General features: G+C 30.3%; 4 protein-coding genes across 4 annotated transcripts in view; 1 reads left to right on the forward strand and 3 right to left on the reverse strand.

Moving 5' to 3' along the window:
- Positions 1-9,331, forward strand: part of LOC132914570 (chromatin modification-related protein MEAF6) — an 84,202-nt gene extending 74,871 nt beyond the window's left edge. The window contains exons 2-5 of the mRNA XM_060973777.1: positions 4,826-4,922; positions 5,855-6,058; positions 6,319-6,355; positions 8,042-9,331. Of these exons, the coding sequence (XP_060829760.1) occupies positions 4,851-4,922; positions 5,855-6,058; positions 6,319-6,355; positions 8,042-8,376 (648 nt within the window). The 5' untranslated portion in view covers positions 4,826-4,850 and the 3' untranslated portion in view covers positions 8,377-9,331. The remainder of the gene's footprint in view (positions 1-4,825; positions 4,923-5,854; positions 6,059-6,318; positions 6,356-8,041) is intronic.
- Positions 9,332-9,867: 536 nt separating this feature from the next.
- Positions 9,868-13,456, reverse strand: LOC132914572 (cuticle protein 19-like). The gene is made up of 5 exons (XM_060973779.1): positions 13,202-13,456; positions 12,267-13,041; positions 11,068-11,120; positions 10,710-10,959; positions 9,868-10,183 (listed from the first exon to the last, which is right to left on the reverse strand). The coding sequence occupies exons 2-5, from the start codon at positions 12,300-12,302 to the stop codon at positions 9,914-9,916; spliced, it is 609 nt and encodes a 202-aa protein (XP_060829762.1). The 5' UTR covers positions 12,303-13,041; positions 13,202-13,456; the 3' UTR covers positions 9,868-9,913.
- A 118-nt stretch (positions 13,457-13,574) lies between these two features.
- LOC132914566 (small ribosomal subunit protein uS15m) lies at positions 13,575-14,972 on the reverse strand. Its single transcript, XM_060973773.1, has 4 exons — positions 14,599-14,972; positions 14,265-14,398; positions 13,931-14,126; positions 13,575-13,857 (listed from the first exon to the last, which is right to left on the reverse strand). Exons 1-4 carry the CDS (start codon positions 14,835-14,837, stop codon positions 13,599-13,601), a joined length of 828 nt encoding a protein of 275 aa, XP_060829756.1. The 5' UTR covers positions 14,838-14,972; the 3' UTR covers positions 13,575-13,598.
- Positions 14,973-16,393: 1,421 nt separating this feature from the next.
- LOC132914553 (midasin) overlaps positions 16,394-17,250 on the reverse strand; it is a 137,612-nt gene continuing 136,755 nt past the window's right edge. Inside the window, exons 26-27 of the mRNA XM_060973752.1 lie at positions 16,967-17,207; positions 16,394-16,754 (exon numbers count right to left, since the gene is read on the reverse strand). Coding sequence (XP_060829735.1) covers positions 16,572-16,754; positions 16,967-17,207 — 424 coding nt within the window. The 3' untranslated portion in view covers positions 16,394-16,571. The remainder of the gene's footprint in view (positions 16,755-16,966; positions 17,208-17,250) is intronic.

The following is a 17,250-nucleotide window of genomic DNA, read 5'->3' on the forward strand; positions in this document are numbered from 1 at the left end:
TATATACTAAATATTATAAATAATATATGTTAATATATATTAAATAATATTATAATAATAATTAAATAATAATATATATTAAATAATCAAACTAAATATTATATAAAATATATGTTATAAATATATATATATATAAATATATATATATAAATATATATATATATGGTATAATTAATAAATTATGTTGTAATATAATTATATCATTATATATGTTACATATAATATATATTATTATACATAATTAAATAATTAATAATTAAATATTTTATAACAAAATATTATAGCATGTTGCGATGACTTTAAACTGCAAAATCCTACGATCAGCGGAATCGCGTATGGTGCATGACTTAGGGCAATGAAAAATCGCTGCTTGCGAAAAGAAAATGCAAACAAAACAACGCGTAATAAGCGAACAAAATCTTCAACAATCGCATTGAAAGATATAAAAAACATGGCAAACTACTTTAGCTGTAATACATATTTCAGCAGAATGTGCCAACATTCTTTCGGCGAAACGTTCTGCCATTTAAAAATACAAGTAAAATGAAAACAAAAACGCCACGTAAACATAGACTCTTAAACGCATTATTAAAAAGTAACGATAACGAACTGGTGTTTAATCGACGCAGTATAAGAATACATTTCCATATTCCTTTGATATGCTCGTACAACCTTTGACTTGTTTACTTGTTGAAACCGTTGGTTTGATCGATCGCTCCAACAATCGTTAAACGATCATCGCGTCAATCAAAATGTCAAGCAAGAAATGTTAAATATCGTCAAATTAAACGATAAGTCAAGCAGGATCAATTGTTTGTCATGCCGAGATCATCAGATATCACGTCAATGGACTTTTACTTGAGGACAATTTATACTGGTTAGGAATTAAAACAAAGAATTCACAAAACAAATAAGAAACAAAGGATAAAGAAAATTAACGAATAAGAAAAAAGGAGCAACTTTGAAGTGGAATTATAACGTGTGAATCTATTCCTATGTAGTAAGAATGCAAGAAAGCAGTCCCTTATCATTCCCTTTTTTTTCATGTAATTTCTTGATAAAGCAAAATTCAGAAGCCTTCTTTCTTTCTATTTTTAAGTGAAGATAGAATATGTTGGTTAAGCGTTGCGAGAAAAAACTGGGACCAAAACTGTGTATTAAATATTGTTTATTCCTTAATTCATTTCCTTAAAATAATTCGCAAATCGTGAATATTAGAGACAATCCCAATTGCTCAGCGATTATGTAAATCCAAATACGAATAACTCGAGCAAAAACTAAAAAAAACTCACGCGATTAGTTTTCCCATTGCATCCTTTTTTCTGATCCATTCTTGTCCAAAAAGCTCCTATTCTATTACTACTATATATATATAAATATATATATATATATATAGTATTATTCGAATTCAACGCGATATTAAAATCAAGTGAAACACCAAACTTTCATTCAGAAATCTCTTGGAAATGTAACGAATTAACGATAACGACTCGCGTGGGTGTACTGAGTACCTGGTGACACGTGTTCTTTCATATATCATCGGCAACACGTCGTATATGTATCGCTCGCGAGAGGGGGGAAACGACACATTCATACTCTCTTGCTCTCCCGTTGCTTTTTTTCTTCCACGACCCTGGATGAAGGAAAAACTCACGCCACTGGAAAAACTCGAGGACAGCGAAATTTCTCATTTCGTAATTGAAATAGTTCAATGATGTCGGCGTCTAATTTTCAGTAGTCAGCGACGTCTAGAAGACAACTTGTAGGTTATCATAGAGAAAACAGTGAAAGTTCTGTAATAAGTTGAAATTATTCTAATTTATATTGGGATACCAATAATTGCCGTTGATGAAACGTAAAGTCATAGTGTTTCTCGTTCTGTTCGTCAACAAGTCGCGAACAAAGTTGCCCACAAGTCTGTAATTGCTGTTCAAACAAGTTCGACGATCTACGACGTGATCCATTTGAGATTCTATGGAAGCTGGACCTGATCATTCTGAGGTCAATTTTTCTGAAGATATGTAGCAAGCAAATATGTAGAAAATAAACTGTAACTCGAAAACAAAGTCCTATGTTTATATAAATTCTTCTTATTTTATTGTGCTGAATCGTGCAATATCGTTGTTACGAGACGAGCAACAGGTCCAGACGTTTATTGAGTTTCGTTCGTAGAAATTGCATGTTAAAAATATTCTGATTCGGTGTAAACGCTGACGTTTATCGAGATTGATAGGGATAACTGATCGCAACGAATTGGTCATACAGCGTTGTTATGAAACAATAATTTTTATTGATAATAATTATTGAATTGTTACAAAGTTTCCTTTTATTTTATGAATATCAGAGGAACAAATTTGTTAGTTTTAGGTTATTTACAATAGCTAGCAGGAAGATTTTGAATTCGTTACGGACGTACTATAGCTTCGAATCTTGTTCCTATTCTAGGTATTGTGGAATATTGATATTCCACGATTGGGCGTTGTTACACGTATAATTCGTGGCAGATTGTAGCAATTACAATTTTCTTTCATGGCTGTTCTGGGAACTGCATTGTGTGGTTACTTGCAGTGTACGTTTTATGGTTCACATTAGTGCAAGTTTAAAACTCAGTTAATGTTCCATATACATGATACTATATACACTGTATATATTAAAGTTTGTACTCACCTTTACGAGATTATATCTATTAAAATTTACGTAATGCCTTTAACAAATAAGCCAAGCAAGGACAATGTCTATCTACTTGAGTTATTAATTAAGAAGACTTCTAAGTAGAGTTTTCCAGTTACCATACTTTTTAATCTTCTTTAAATTTTTTATTTCATTAGTATCGATGATACCCTTCGTAAAAAAGTATAAAGTTGCTTAAAACTTAAATTAAACATCGGAAATAAATTTCTCTTTTTTATATTGATTATATTGATTAGCCACTGAAAAGCCACAACAATCAAGGTACCACAAGTAGCCAGCAGCATCGATCTTCTCAGAAATAATTATATAACGCAATAAAAAAATGAGATTATTTGTTATAAAATAATTATATCAAACTTACTTTAAAAAAGTCTCAATAAATTAGAATAGTTTAACAGCAAGCTTACAGTCTTGTTATTTACCTTTTCGCTGCCCAATCCCACAAAAGTTCACGAAAAAAAACTCTAAAAATCGAAGCCGCGAAAAAATTTGTGAACATTCCTAGAAATGACTCTATCTTTGTCGAAATCTCAATTTCTCGAACACCTGAATAATGACGTCATTTCCAAGAATTCCAAAAAGTTTCGTATACCTCTTATGCTATTTTATTCGTCTTAGTACTTATTATATAGTTACCATATACTTACCTTAATACTTATTTTAATACTTGCCGATTTTCTCAAAGCTTTTCGTCATTGTTTATAAACTTGTTTCTTAGACCAGTGAGAATTGGAAAGGATTTAAGGATCGTGAATGGAAGGATTTTAAACGATTAAACGCTGTTCATTTGCAAAAGAAGGTTAAGTTTTATTTAATTCAATTTAGAAATTTACGATAATTGTCGTTTTATAATGAATTCATAGTTCTCTGTATAATACATAAATTGTATAATCTACTCTATAAATATACATAACAAAATTAGTCAAAATCTGCAACCTTTCATGTCATTCTTTTAGGCAATGTTGTTTTGTAACACATCTAACTGAGAACGAACTTCACAGATGTGTATACTTCTATATGATATCTGCAATTCTTTTTCTAAATTTATTCGTGTTTATTGAAAAAGTGTTCGTTGTTCGACTATTTATTTCGTATTAAATATATAAACTAAAACGTCACAGAGGTTGAGTCTCGTAATTTCATTTTGCTTAGCCTTTCTCAAGTTTTGATGGTTGACCGTATCAAAAACTTGTTCAGGAAATGGTAGTTGTTCTTAGTAGGGGGCGGGAGCGTCATAAGCGGCAAATGGGGGCAGCCGTCCTAGTTTTATAATAATTTAATTTCGTTGTCCGACCGATAAAATTATAACAACTCTTCTCATGCGAAAGTGACAACGAAAAATGTATGCGTGCTCATGGTGCACTGGTGCTTCGCGTTTATTAAATAAAACAAAGTTTATAGGATAATCTTTTAACAATAAGCTTTTCTTGAATTTAAATAGTTGTCTTCGATACAAAATGTTACCAGTTGAGCTGCGACTTAATGTTTCCTGAATTATCATCTGCAATCTCGTTTAGATTTTTAGAAGTTTTGGAAAGTATAAATTGAATTTCAGATATTAATCTAATTCAACATTCTAAGTTCCTTTTTTTAATTCTGAATCGTAGAATAGATTAAGTTACTTCCGTAACTGGTCCTATAAAAAGAAGAAGATAAATTAACTTTGTTAAAATAAATGCATATTCTGTGCGGGAAACGAAAGGTTTAACGAAAAAAATATTGTAAAATATTGTAACGTAGCTGGTGCGAGAATTCAATTCGATTCAATTTTTTGAATCTTCGCGCACTTCTACGAGCAGTGCGATTTGGCGCTTTATGGGCACCAATCCACGTACTTTCTCCTTGAAAAAAAAACCAAAATCAAAGGTAATAGCAAATAACAGTAAATATTATATGTATGTATATAATATTATAAATAAGAATATAATGTGAAAATAAAATTATATAAGATAAATTAAATGTTCTAATAAGTTTAATGTCATAAAGAAGGAAGAGATGAACATAAAAATAAAACTAGATAACCAGTTAACGATAACTTCAAGTCGATGAAAAAAGTTTTCGTTTAGGTTGGTATTTGTTGAATCAGTTGAATATAAAGACGTCATTTGCGCAAAGGAAGTTGGATCTGTTATTATTTTATCAATATATTTAAATACATAATGTCAACGAAATCCTCTGTCGATTTGCGAGCAGAACTCGCTGAATTAGTGAAAAGGAAAGCAGAAATAGCTGTAAGTACTAAAGCAATTGTCGAACTGTGTCTCCTGTAATGTATTTCTATTTTCTTATCAATTATATATTTGGTATAATTGAGATTATTGTTATTGTCACGAGATAGAACATTTTTATTTACACCCAATTACCAGCTTAAACTTCTGAAATAAATTGTTTGTATTGTCCTTTAGATATTGTGAGGTTATGTTGACTCCAGATTTTTTCGTGTTAATAATTAATGCTTTTACTTCCTGTTTTACTTATATTCCTAAACTATTACCAATGTAAAATATTAATTGCTTGTGAATTTCTAATTCAATGTTAGTGAGTATATTCATTATTTGTATTTAGTATGATTTAGCACATTACATGTTTTTGTTTATTTATCTGATCTATTGAAAAATAGAATAATTCTTTTTTATTTTATTTCATCTTTTGTTTAGTATTAAAGAGAATCTCTTTTGCTTGTGTAGTATAACATACTTCCGTATTATTTAATAAACTTGCATATTGCTGATACTTCTACCATTAAATATATTTTTTAATGTTATATAAAATAGTTCACACTGTGTTATATTAAAATATGAATAATGCTAATATTTTTGTTTAATGTTTTAAGTGATATTTGTAATAATATATCGATCTCTTTGTTAATATTGCATAATATATTAAGAAAGAATTTGTCTAATTAGTAAATTAATGTTTTAAGTTTCTGATTATTACCTATGTTACAGAAATGTATTGAACACGATTTAAATGAAAATAAAATAATATAGTTATTGCGATTATTGTGTAAATAGTTATCTTAACACGAAAGAGAAGCGAAGTTTAAATAAAATTTATATAAGCATAATTACTATCTTTTCTGGAACATTGATATTACACTTTTTAAATTAAATAATAATATTAATTTGTTTTGTGTCTTTTATAAGATATTAAAATTTTACAGGACACTCTTGCCAATTTAGAACGCCAAATCTATGCATTTGAAGGTAGTTATTTGGAAGACACACAATTGTATGGTAACATAATACGTGGCTGGGACAGATATTTAGCCAGTAATAAAAATACTAACAGTAAAGCAGATAAACGAAATAGGAAATTCAAAGAAGCTGAAAGACTATTCTCAAAATCTTCTATTACCTCTATGGCTGTTAGTAATCAATATTTTATTTTATATAGTGTTATACTTTGTCAAAATAGACAGAAATGTATTGTTCAAATTATTAATAAGAGATTGCTTAAAAGCTATAGTATTTTAATATAAAAGTATATATTTATACACAGAAACTATTACGTTTAATTTCATTGTTATAAAAATATGAGCTATAAAGAGAAACTAATTGCACGGGCAGTTTTAAATATTTATATCGAATGTACTGTTGATAAATCAAAAGTATTACATTTTTACAGGCAGTCAGTGGACTCGTTGAAAACACCCAGGAAAAAAGTAAGGACCTCAATGGATATTCCTGAGATAGTTAATTCTTTAAAGAAAAGAAAAAAAAGTACAACTTATTTTTCATCCTATCCCTCCTTCCAACTTTTCTTTTTATCCTCTCCTTGATAATAATTCTTTTTAGTTTTTAAGTTATCCTTGATTGTATTTCTTTTTCGTTCCAATGTATCGATCAGACTGTCTTCCAAAAAAAAAAAAAAAAAAAAAAAAAGCGTAATAAATATCGATTGTTGCAAAGTGCAGTTTATTGCGCTAACGAAGAAAGAAAATTCAAAAGATATTCATTATTGCTTCTAATTTTTGTAGAGTAACTTCTTTTTCTTGTGTATTTAAGTTAGAAATAAATTTTAGTTTATTTTCTCAATCTATTTTAATAATAATTCATTTTTTAACTTTTCGAAAGTAACTTTTTATCATATGCACTTTATGTATTGATTTTTCTCTGTCTGGTTTCATCTATATTCATCTTTTTTCTGTATCTAGTTATAAATAAATTTAATATCTATTTCTCTTACCTGTTTCGAAGTTTTATAAAAAGTTATTCCTCGATTTAACAATTCTATCTGCTACCATTGTCTTGTTCTCCGTGTATGTCAGTAGTAAACTTGTAATTTGCTTTTCTCGTACGTGTCGAAAGTGTAGAAGAACGTTAGCTTGAGCATTGTTATCTTTGTTTTCTATATTTATCTTTTCTCTGTATCTAAGCTTTAAATAAATCCGCGTTTTCTGTATTAATGTGGGTATAACAGAAACATTTCTTTTATACTCTCAATATACAAGATAATTTTTAAAAATAATTGTTCACAGTAATGCTTATGAAATCGATCAAAATATGGTAAAGCAACAATTATTTACATTTAGAGCCTGTTGTTTCTTTCACTTTTATGAGAACATCGTTCTTACATGGTATACTTTCATATTACATACTTGCTATATTTGCTTCTAGGTAGTCAATTGTTTAAAGTCGCAGAATGCTAAAGAATTCAAAAATGTATGTTTTGATCGATTAAACAATTTTACACTTTAATTTTAACTTATCGTCTTATTGTTAGTTTCTAGTTTTATTGGTATTTTACTGTTTCCTTGTTAGTGCTATAACTCTAGTGAATGTTAATTGCGATTCAATCTTATGACTTGTATGATACATATGAACGTTATATGAACGAAGAGTATTGGCACTATAAGTATCAATGGTAGTATAAATGTGAAATTATAGTGCAGAACGATTCTTTAAATAGAAAACATGAAATAAAGATTTATTTCAAAAATAGTTAGAGAAATAATAGTAACATATAAATTAAAAATCCTATATCCTCGATATGACTCAGATATTATAAGTTACGAATCACCAACTACTTGAACCTAACTACTACTACTACTACTACCACATTTGTGTCTTCCAAATGTACCAATACTCTCTCACGCGTAGCCTTCGAAATTTCTCGATCTATTCAATAGTTTAATCGATCAATCGAAGGTATATTTTCATTAAACGTCACTCACGATTATACAATCCTTGACTGATTAATTATTTGACGAATAATCGGTCAATCACTGCATCTGGATAAACTATGCACAACTGTCGATCGAGTAATCGCTAATTAATTCTTCAGTTCGGTCGATCGTGTCACGTGTCGATCGGGGATCGCGGTTTTCCCATTGTAAACTTGATTCCAGTTGACCGGTACAGTGAATCGGAGTCGCAGATCGGCAACAGCGGTAGCGAGGACAATTGCAGCCTCGTAAATTCTCATGGAACGGCCGCCAATAGCGGCAGCAACAACGGTAATAAGGAGTCGTCCGGGAAAAACCACTCTGTAACTGGCCAATATAACCAGAATGGATCTATCGCCTCTTCAACCGAGATTGCTAGACAATTTGCGAATGGGCACGCGAGCAATGGCAGCTTGGAACACGTTTCCTTGAAGGAAAACACTGGAAAAGAGCCTTCGAAAAATAAGTCTGGGAACAGTGCGAAAAAGAATAGCAACAAGAGGTCCAGAAATAGGTAGAATAACCTCGAGCCGGTGTAATCTCTGGATAGTCCACATGAGGACTATCAATGGAACATTTCTTCCTTTTATTCTCATTCGATTCTGTCGATATACCAGATCTCACTGTTTTATACAATAAGTGCACCACGGAATACTGACTTTTTATGGGAGGATTAGTAAGTGGATAACAGTTTGGGTAACGAAGGGTGTCGTTTTACCATCCGGATAGGATTTCTATTTCTGTTTTCATAAAGACTATGATTGTAAGCCAACGTATATAGTATTGTACAAAGATAAATTCCAGGTTTAGAAATGAAATGATATCAATCGTCATCTTATTTAGTTAGTTGAACAGTATGTATAAAGCATAAGAGATAATGTAGAATTGTGAAATCTTTAGTTTTTACTTGAGATTTTATTCCTTGTAATTCCGTCTTGTTTCGCGACAAATATCAAATCTGTTACCATTAGTTAAGCTCAGTCAGATTTTGTCATCTCCACTATTTAAGCATTATAAGAGATCCTAATAATTCATATTTTCTATCCTAATTTTAACGATCCGATAGTTTATATTTTATAAAAGATTTGTGTTAAAAATAGTTGGTACGTTTTGTTACTTTTATAATATATAAGGTTCCTCGAATGATTTTAATACGTATATAAAAAGATAGCATATTTGTAGCTGTAGTGAAAATAAAACTGATAATTGCACAAAGAAATGAAGTTGGATGATCAAAGTATTATTTGTAATCGTGTTGTGTTAATTTAAAGGTTCAAACTGTTTTTTTATTTTTCTAAGTCAATTTTATTTTTAATGATATTTTACGTAATATATGTTTATCTATCCTTTGCAAAATATAATTATTCACACTTGTAAAATTAAAATTTTAACAGAAAGTATAAAAAAATTGAAAAGTATTTTTTGTAACCACTGTATTTAAATAATGCATTATTAATAAAGGATTTGAAAGTACCTAATTGAATCATAGACCTGTAGTGTAGATTTTCATTTTATTTTTTTCGACATATTTTTTTTTAATAATTTCAATTAATCAACGCTATATATTCTTATTTGTAAAATTACAAATTTCTATGTTCGTTTATTAATTAATTATTTATTTATAAAATCTTATACAACGGAGTATTTTTCTATATTTTTACTTTTTAAGTCTTGAAACGTCCATTTTCATTATCATTTATTATATTTTTCTTCCTTTTTATACGTTCGAAATATTTGCAAATATTAAGAATATTCCATCGTAATTAAGTGCAATTAAATCAAGTATTAAATATCGTTTTATTACGATTTAGATAAAATGTATGTACATTACTCATTGGAAAATTTTTATCATTTTATCAGTTACTTTCGGGTTCTTTTTTAAATGCCTTTGTATTGAACAAAAAAAAAACAATAATTTTCAACATGAATTTTTCTTAAGTATTTTAAGATATTGTTTCTCGTTAGAAAATAATAATTGGATAAAAAATGATCGGAAGAACGCAGCAGGATAAAAACTAGATACAAATTCCTATTCGCAGAACGTTCAATTTACCTTTAATGAGGATTGGAAATAACAGTTACCGGTAAAAATGCTTTCAAATTACTATCTTTTTTCACGTTCTTCGGGGGTTCGTTTCTGGTTACGACTGCGTTGAAGCCATTATGGTCATCAGCCGTGTAAGTGACTGTTCGAATTGAACCATCCGCTTCTACCACAGAATATTCACCCTTTACCGTATCACCGTCCCTCTCTTCCCACGCTGACTTAGAATCGCCGGTATATCCGTCCAGGACGCCATAATTAAACGAGTATCTTGGATGAGCCTACAGAAAAATGAGATTCTATGTGAATAAATAGAATTATACTTCTTGCGTAAATAAGATTATGCTTCCTACATAGTACTAAAACTTCTTATCCTGAAATAAAGGGTTCCTTATTTTATAATATCATAAGTTTGTATGACAGAAAAGGGCACACTTTACCGAGTCCAATGATCGTCAAATATGTTACATTATAGAGGGCGACATAACTATACATGTTACCACCGCTTGGCTTTTGTTTCCGAGATATTCATGGAAATCTTCAATTAAATTTAGTTTCCGTTATACTTCACCCTGGCATACATTCACTTTAACATAGCCCAACGTTAGCACGACTTAATTTTTATTCCATACGATTTTGTAAGTGTATCGTAAATTCCAGTGTTAAACTCAGTGTTGATCTTGACAACATATTTCAAGCTTATTGGAATCGGTGATACGTGTCCTTCTCTGTATAATTATCGTTTTTATCGTAATTCAAACAAATCTATTATAAATAACATTGCTAAAAGTGTCCTTCACAAATTACCGTGAATTCTGCTTCTTTTTCATTTTTTGTATCGGTCGCCACAACGGCAGACGCCGTTTTAAAAATCGGTGGCGCAACGTACACCAACGATGACGTCTTCGGCAATGGTCTGTACGAGATCGGAGTGGAAACTTTCACATAAGTCGGAAGTATTGGTTCTACTTTACCTCCGATTGATTTAAGGGCGCACGCCACTGGCACTGCTGCCCCACTCGCGGAGATTGCATCGATTGGCGCGCAAGGAAATCTTCTAAATATCAAACAACCGTTTCATTATATAAGATGATTCTAAAGCTTGATGCATTGCTAGCGGTAATAATGAAAGTTTGTAAAACTGTGATAGATTATGAAATCTTACTGTTGTAGAACACCAGCAATGATCAGCTTCAGAAAACAACACAAAATCACGATCTGTAAGAGAAAAAAACAAATTGGAAAGGAACATTTGAACAGAAAAAATGGAAATATCTAAATATCTTCGTTATTTGCGTATATATAAAAAAGTTTCTTAGATGAAAGGAGTACGAAGGTTCGATGAAGTAAATATAATGCCAAAGAAAAAAAAGTTTTCTCACGATTACTTTTAAAAATTCTTCTTTAAGTATTCGTATACATTATTTTTATATTCGTACAATAGTACGGTATTATAAAGTAAAACGAATTATAAAAATACACAAATTTTGAAATTCGATATGGCACGTTTCTTCTTCGAAATTTTACACAGATACACAAAGAAAAAAAATTCGTTGGTCGAAAAATAAGATTCATTCTAATATACATACATAATATGTGCAGGAGCGCTAAGGAGTTTAGAAAAGTTTAGAAAAATGTTTAATATCTTGGAAATATAAATATGCGCGAAGTTGCAGCGAAGACACCCGAGAATCTACCGCGCATGCGCAGATTAGATTCTGATTGCACAATGCTACTGCAGTCTTAAGGAGTGCCGCTATTCACATACAGTGGTTCTCGAACAACGTTTTGCAATAAAAAACAACCTAAATCCTAAACCTTCGAAACGATTGACATACCAGATGACTAATAAATCAAAAAAGCAATGTAAATGTTCCTTTAACTATAAGAACGCATATCATAGGTCGAAAGAAGTCGAGTCGAACGTGGGAATTGATACTTATATATGTTTCTTGCCAATTGTGAACCGCTACATTAAGCAACCGCACTTTCAACTAGCAACCGCGGGGTCACGAAATAAAAAGTGACCGATACATTTATAAAGATTTATGGAATCGAGTCTTTTTAAGGTAGAGGAATGCATTAAGATTACATAAGTGCGTCAAAAATTCTTTTTCTCTATTATAATCCTTACTGTGACTTGTTTCTTTTTTTTTTAATTTGATAAACCAACTTTTATATCTTGTTATAAAAATATTTATGCATATTCCTTTAAAACGTTTTCTGCGCATCTCTTCTCAAATTTAAAACGATTAACATAAATTATTCGAAATATAATATGTAAAAAGTTTTATCGAAATATTTTAGTACTTAATATCTATTTTTTTTTTTAATTAATTGTATAAATAATAATCTTCATTTTACCTTGTCGGTAACACTTTTCGAAAACTGCGACTGCATGTTTAGAGAACTATAAAATCAACGTTGTGTAATAAAATTTGCACCAGAGATATACTTCTTAGATTTCTTCTTGTTTTCCCATTAAAGATTATCAATAAATCACATTTTTCTTTTTTCGAAGAAAGAAATATTCTTGATAATTAATTAATTACATACACATAGAGTCTTCTCAAATATTCGCAAATATTTGTACATGTGTATGCACTTATGAATAAAACTTAAACGAAATTTTAAGGTCTACTAAAACTTTCACGGCGGTCCTTCAAAGAATAGAACATCAGCATCCAGCTCATCTTTATATACGGCTTATACAAGGTGTTAACGATGTTAAACGATTCTTTTCGATACAAAAGTATTTGGTATAATTTTCAATAATTGAAACAATATTTTCAAACAAATTTTGCCTTTTATGTAATTACATATACAATAATTGAATTGTTTTAATCACCCTATATACACAAGAATTTTTATCTATATTGTTCCTATCTTTATGTAAATAAGAAAGAAAATCTAGACAACATTAATAGGGAAAATGAAATTAGAAATTCGCATGATTTAGTCTTTATTATGTACAAAATATGATAAATGAGAATTATAGATACTATGATTCTTATAATTTAATTATGTATATGATTAAATTATTTCAAACACCCGGTATGTACGAGAACGTTCACTTACATTGTTTGGGTCTCTCTTGATACAAGGGATGCGCAACATGCAACCGTGGGAACGTCATCACCTGTTGAAACTGATGTTCTTAAACTCTTTAATATTTACTGATGTTCTTTACTCTTAAATATCTATTAATACTCAAGTTTGTACTTATAACTTGTTATTCAAATTGCATAAAATAAAAATTTTTATTTGATTATTTATCAAACCAATATGTTAAATAATACCTTTTGGATAAAAAATAGATTTTCTTCTTCTAGAAAGGTTATTTTTTACGATTATTCACGTAATGTCAAACTTCAAATTAAATAACGTTTTTTAAAATTAAATAACTTCCCTCAATTATTCCCATTTGCATTCTGTAAATAATTTTGTATTATAAAATACCAAAGATAATATGCAGTAAAAATATTAATATTTTAGAAAAATTTCGGTTTTTTTTTTAAATTTTCTCAAGTATTTTTTCTATTTTTAAAAATACCATGTGCTTTACAAATTTAAAAGAATTTTCTGTATATCAGAAATCTTATAAATTTTTATATTCTTTATTATTTACCAGAAATCAGTTTAGCGAAGTCAAAAGTTAGATTAAAAAGATGATTAAGAAATGTAGGAAAAATTTATTTATTCAATCTCTTTTGATAATTCTTCTGCTTTCTGTCGTGCAGCATCAATCTGCTCTTGAGTTACAGTTGGTTCTAGGCCATACTTTTTTTCTTCTTCTAAAATATACTCCAAGTTTTTAGCCTTTTGAGCGAAAAATGTCTTTTGCTGTTCTCTTAATTCAGTTTTAAATACATTTAATTTCTGCTGAATAATATCATCGCAGTAATTTTTGATCAGTTGCCTTAGTGCATTTTTTCTCGACACCGCGCCAGGAACTCTATAATCAGTTAAAAGCTAAAGAATTCATATAATAAACAATTTATTATATACAAAAGTATATAACATCTTACTTTGGATGAGCTACATAAATAAGATTCAAACGTTCAAGAAGCCATTCAAACCGTCTATAATCCCATTTTCGCAAACGTTTAAGAAATTTCTTTCTTTTATCAATTAATTCTTTTAGAAATACTTTGGTTTTTTTATTTTTTGGATTGTTTTCCATATATCTTTGAAGATATTGTATTTCACTAGTCATTGCAGCAACTGAAACAATTTATTTTGTTTGCTCATATAACTGGAAAACATCTAGAAATTTTTATAAAATTGTATGTGGTAAATTATAAATAAATCTAAATTAACATTAATACTTTCCAGAAATTTATAAAACAAAAGTATACTTACTTCTAACTTCTGCGGAACCTCGATCACAAACATGCCTCTTCACAAGTCCTATTACTCTTTCTCTTTCTAGATTTCTAGATTCTCTTTTTGGTTGAAATTCCAAACTGAATAGTTTCTTTACAATTTCATCTGCACTGCATTAATAATTGAACAATGATTAATTATCTATATTAGTTGGACTCTTATTTTGAATAAGACACAAAAGATAGGCATAACTAAAGTATATATATTTTTTAGGATACAAGAACTTTAATAAATGTAGTTTTTATTCATTTTTGTGGGATAACAAATCATCTTCTATACAGAACAATACAAATGTACAGTTATTACTTACTCTTGTAGCTCTTTCGAATTCTGGTAATAGTTTTTAACATCTGTAGGTTTTACAGATACTTTTACTCCCAAATCACCGCTTTGTCGTGGATCTATGCTTGGGATTTTGACTGGCCGTGTCCATTTAATTTTATAATCGTCGATGGTTTGAGCCATTCCACGGCTCAAATAACCTCCAAACATGTATACATTGTTCACTCTTGTGCTTAGTAATTTACAACAGCTTATTAGCGAATTCATATTTATTTATAAACTATGTATTGCAAACAGTCAAATTAACTACAAATTATAAGTTAATAGATATAAGATATACAATTGTTCAAATATTGTCATTACAGACTATACGCAAATAGAACACATTGCGCATGAACATGATCATTAGCTAAAAGCAAGTTTCCAATCAAGAGTTCAAATCTTACCGTGGTGTTCTAATTGACGTTATTTTTTAAATTACAAAGAGGCTAGTTAGGCATTCGTATTTAAATTTACGAATAAAACTTTTAAAAATCTTTAATTATTTACATAAATATTTTAAATTCATGAAACTATTACAAATATGTAGCTAGATATTCATTAAAATTCTTTTGAAAGATTTACATTTTTACAAAAAAAAATATTGAAATACTTGATTATACTAGTATTTTTTACAATTATTAATACATCACATTTTCAAATCTTTGTAATTATCTCTTATAGTTTTCATACCCTCGTTTTATATAAAATTTGAATTCCCGCTTTTAAAAACTGTGTGCTTTGCACATAAGCAGTAACAATGAAAATATGTTTGCGCACGTAAATGTGTTTAGTATTTATATTATTAATTATTTTATCAATGATTAGTATAAATTTACATGAATTCATTTATTGTTACTATAAGTTACTGTATTTCCAGTTAAAATTTTATCCGAGGAGAATGCGTGGGACCAGTGGCGGTTCCAGTTGATCACTGAGGAAGGCGAACTTCGAGGCGTCGAGGCCGTCCTCCCAAGTTGAGAGGCATGGAGGAGCCAACGCAGTCTCCCGCTGTCCTTCAGGATGGTCCAGGTGCTTACGGGACACAACGTGTTCGGCGAGTTCCTGAGGAAAATCGGACGCGAGACAACGGACATCTGTCGCCACTTCGGGGAGAGCAGGGACACAGCGCAGCAGACGCTGGAGTTTTGCCCGGCGCGGCAGCGGCCCCGCTACACCTTGCGTCTCATCATAGGTGAGAGGTTGACCCTCTCGGCGATTATAGAAGCGATGCTGAGCAAGCCGCAGAAATACGAGGCTGTCCGCCTCTTCTGCGAGCGAGTTATGCTTGCAAAGGAACGGACAGAAAGGGAGAGAAAGAGAAACTTTCACCCTTGTAGGATAACGCGATAGAGGGGGATGGCGGTCAGGCAATCCAGAGCCGCTCCACCACCGCCCTCAACGGGACGAGACTAGCAGGGGGATGGCACCAGGGACAATGGCCCCCACTGGTGCCAATTCATTAGGATCAGCTTGATTAAGGGGACGCGGGGAATGCACTGATAGTAATTCGCAAAGAACGAGACCACAGAGCATTCCTTATCATACGCGCAGGCAGGCCATCGTGAAATTTTAGTCGGTAAGAGTCCGACACTGCTCTGCTGCTGCCCTCAGAGGCAGAGTGTCCACGAGGATTTCTCCACGTGAAAAAGATATTAAAATTTTATGAAAGTTTAATTTTAAAAGTTTAAATTTAAAGTTTAATATACAAAGGTATATAATTAAAAATTGAAAATACTATGTATTCTTCTAATTTATATGATGTGTATTAATACAAATCAATGTATTTTTTTCTATTTATTAAACACTAAATATGAATAATTTCTTTATATAAGTTGAGTTGTTGAGGGATTAAAGATAAAACGTAGTAAAAAAAAAAATCACTATATTTACAACATCACTGTGTAATGAAAGTTTAATTGCACATAAAAAATTGAAACAAATTATTTACACAAGTTACTTTTATATATCAATTCTGCCTACAATCTCAAACCATTGTCTTAATGCATCACTTAACACAACAGGTAATGTATCCAAATCTCTAAGAATAATATAAAATGGGAATGGGAAATTATCCATGTAGGAACTTATACCCAATAACTTGCCATTTTTGAAAATTGGCATCCTTATATCAAGTATTGAATCCTAGAAAAAATAATACAAGTGATAAAGAAAGCAATTTTGAAAACTATTAATATATAGCTATAAAAACAACATATAGATATTTGAAAAAGTTTATTTAGTATCTTCAAAGTTAATGAATCATTCGTTAGATGTCTAATAGAATTTAAAGATTTTTCATTAAAAAGTTCAAATTATATCATTTTGTTTAATTATAAATTTTATTAAATGCTCACCTTATTGAAAGGATTATCAACTATTATGAAAACAAGGAAAATATTCAACAATTTAGCTTTCCTCACAGCTGCAGTTACTTTTTCTGTCCCTTCTGAAAATATGCCTCTACCATCAGACAGAATGGTTACCAACTTCGCATTGTCAGAAGAACTGTCTTGAGATGAGAACATTTCCATTGTGAAATCAAGCAGTTCACCAATCATTGTCTTCTTCTGCTCAAATTTCATTTCTTGAATTAACCTACAAGGATATTTAACTTTAAATAATAATACATTTATTTAAT

The sequence above is a fragment of the Bombus pascuorum genome, chromosome 15 (genome assembly GCF_905332965.1).
Source record: "Bombus pascuorum chromosome 15, iyBomPasc1.1, whole genome shotgun sequence".
NCBI lineage: Eukaryota > Metazoa > Arthropoda > Insecta > Hymenoptera > Apidae > Bombus > Bombus pascuorum.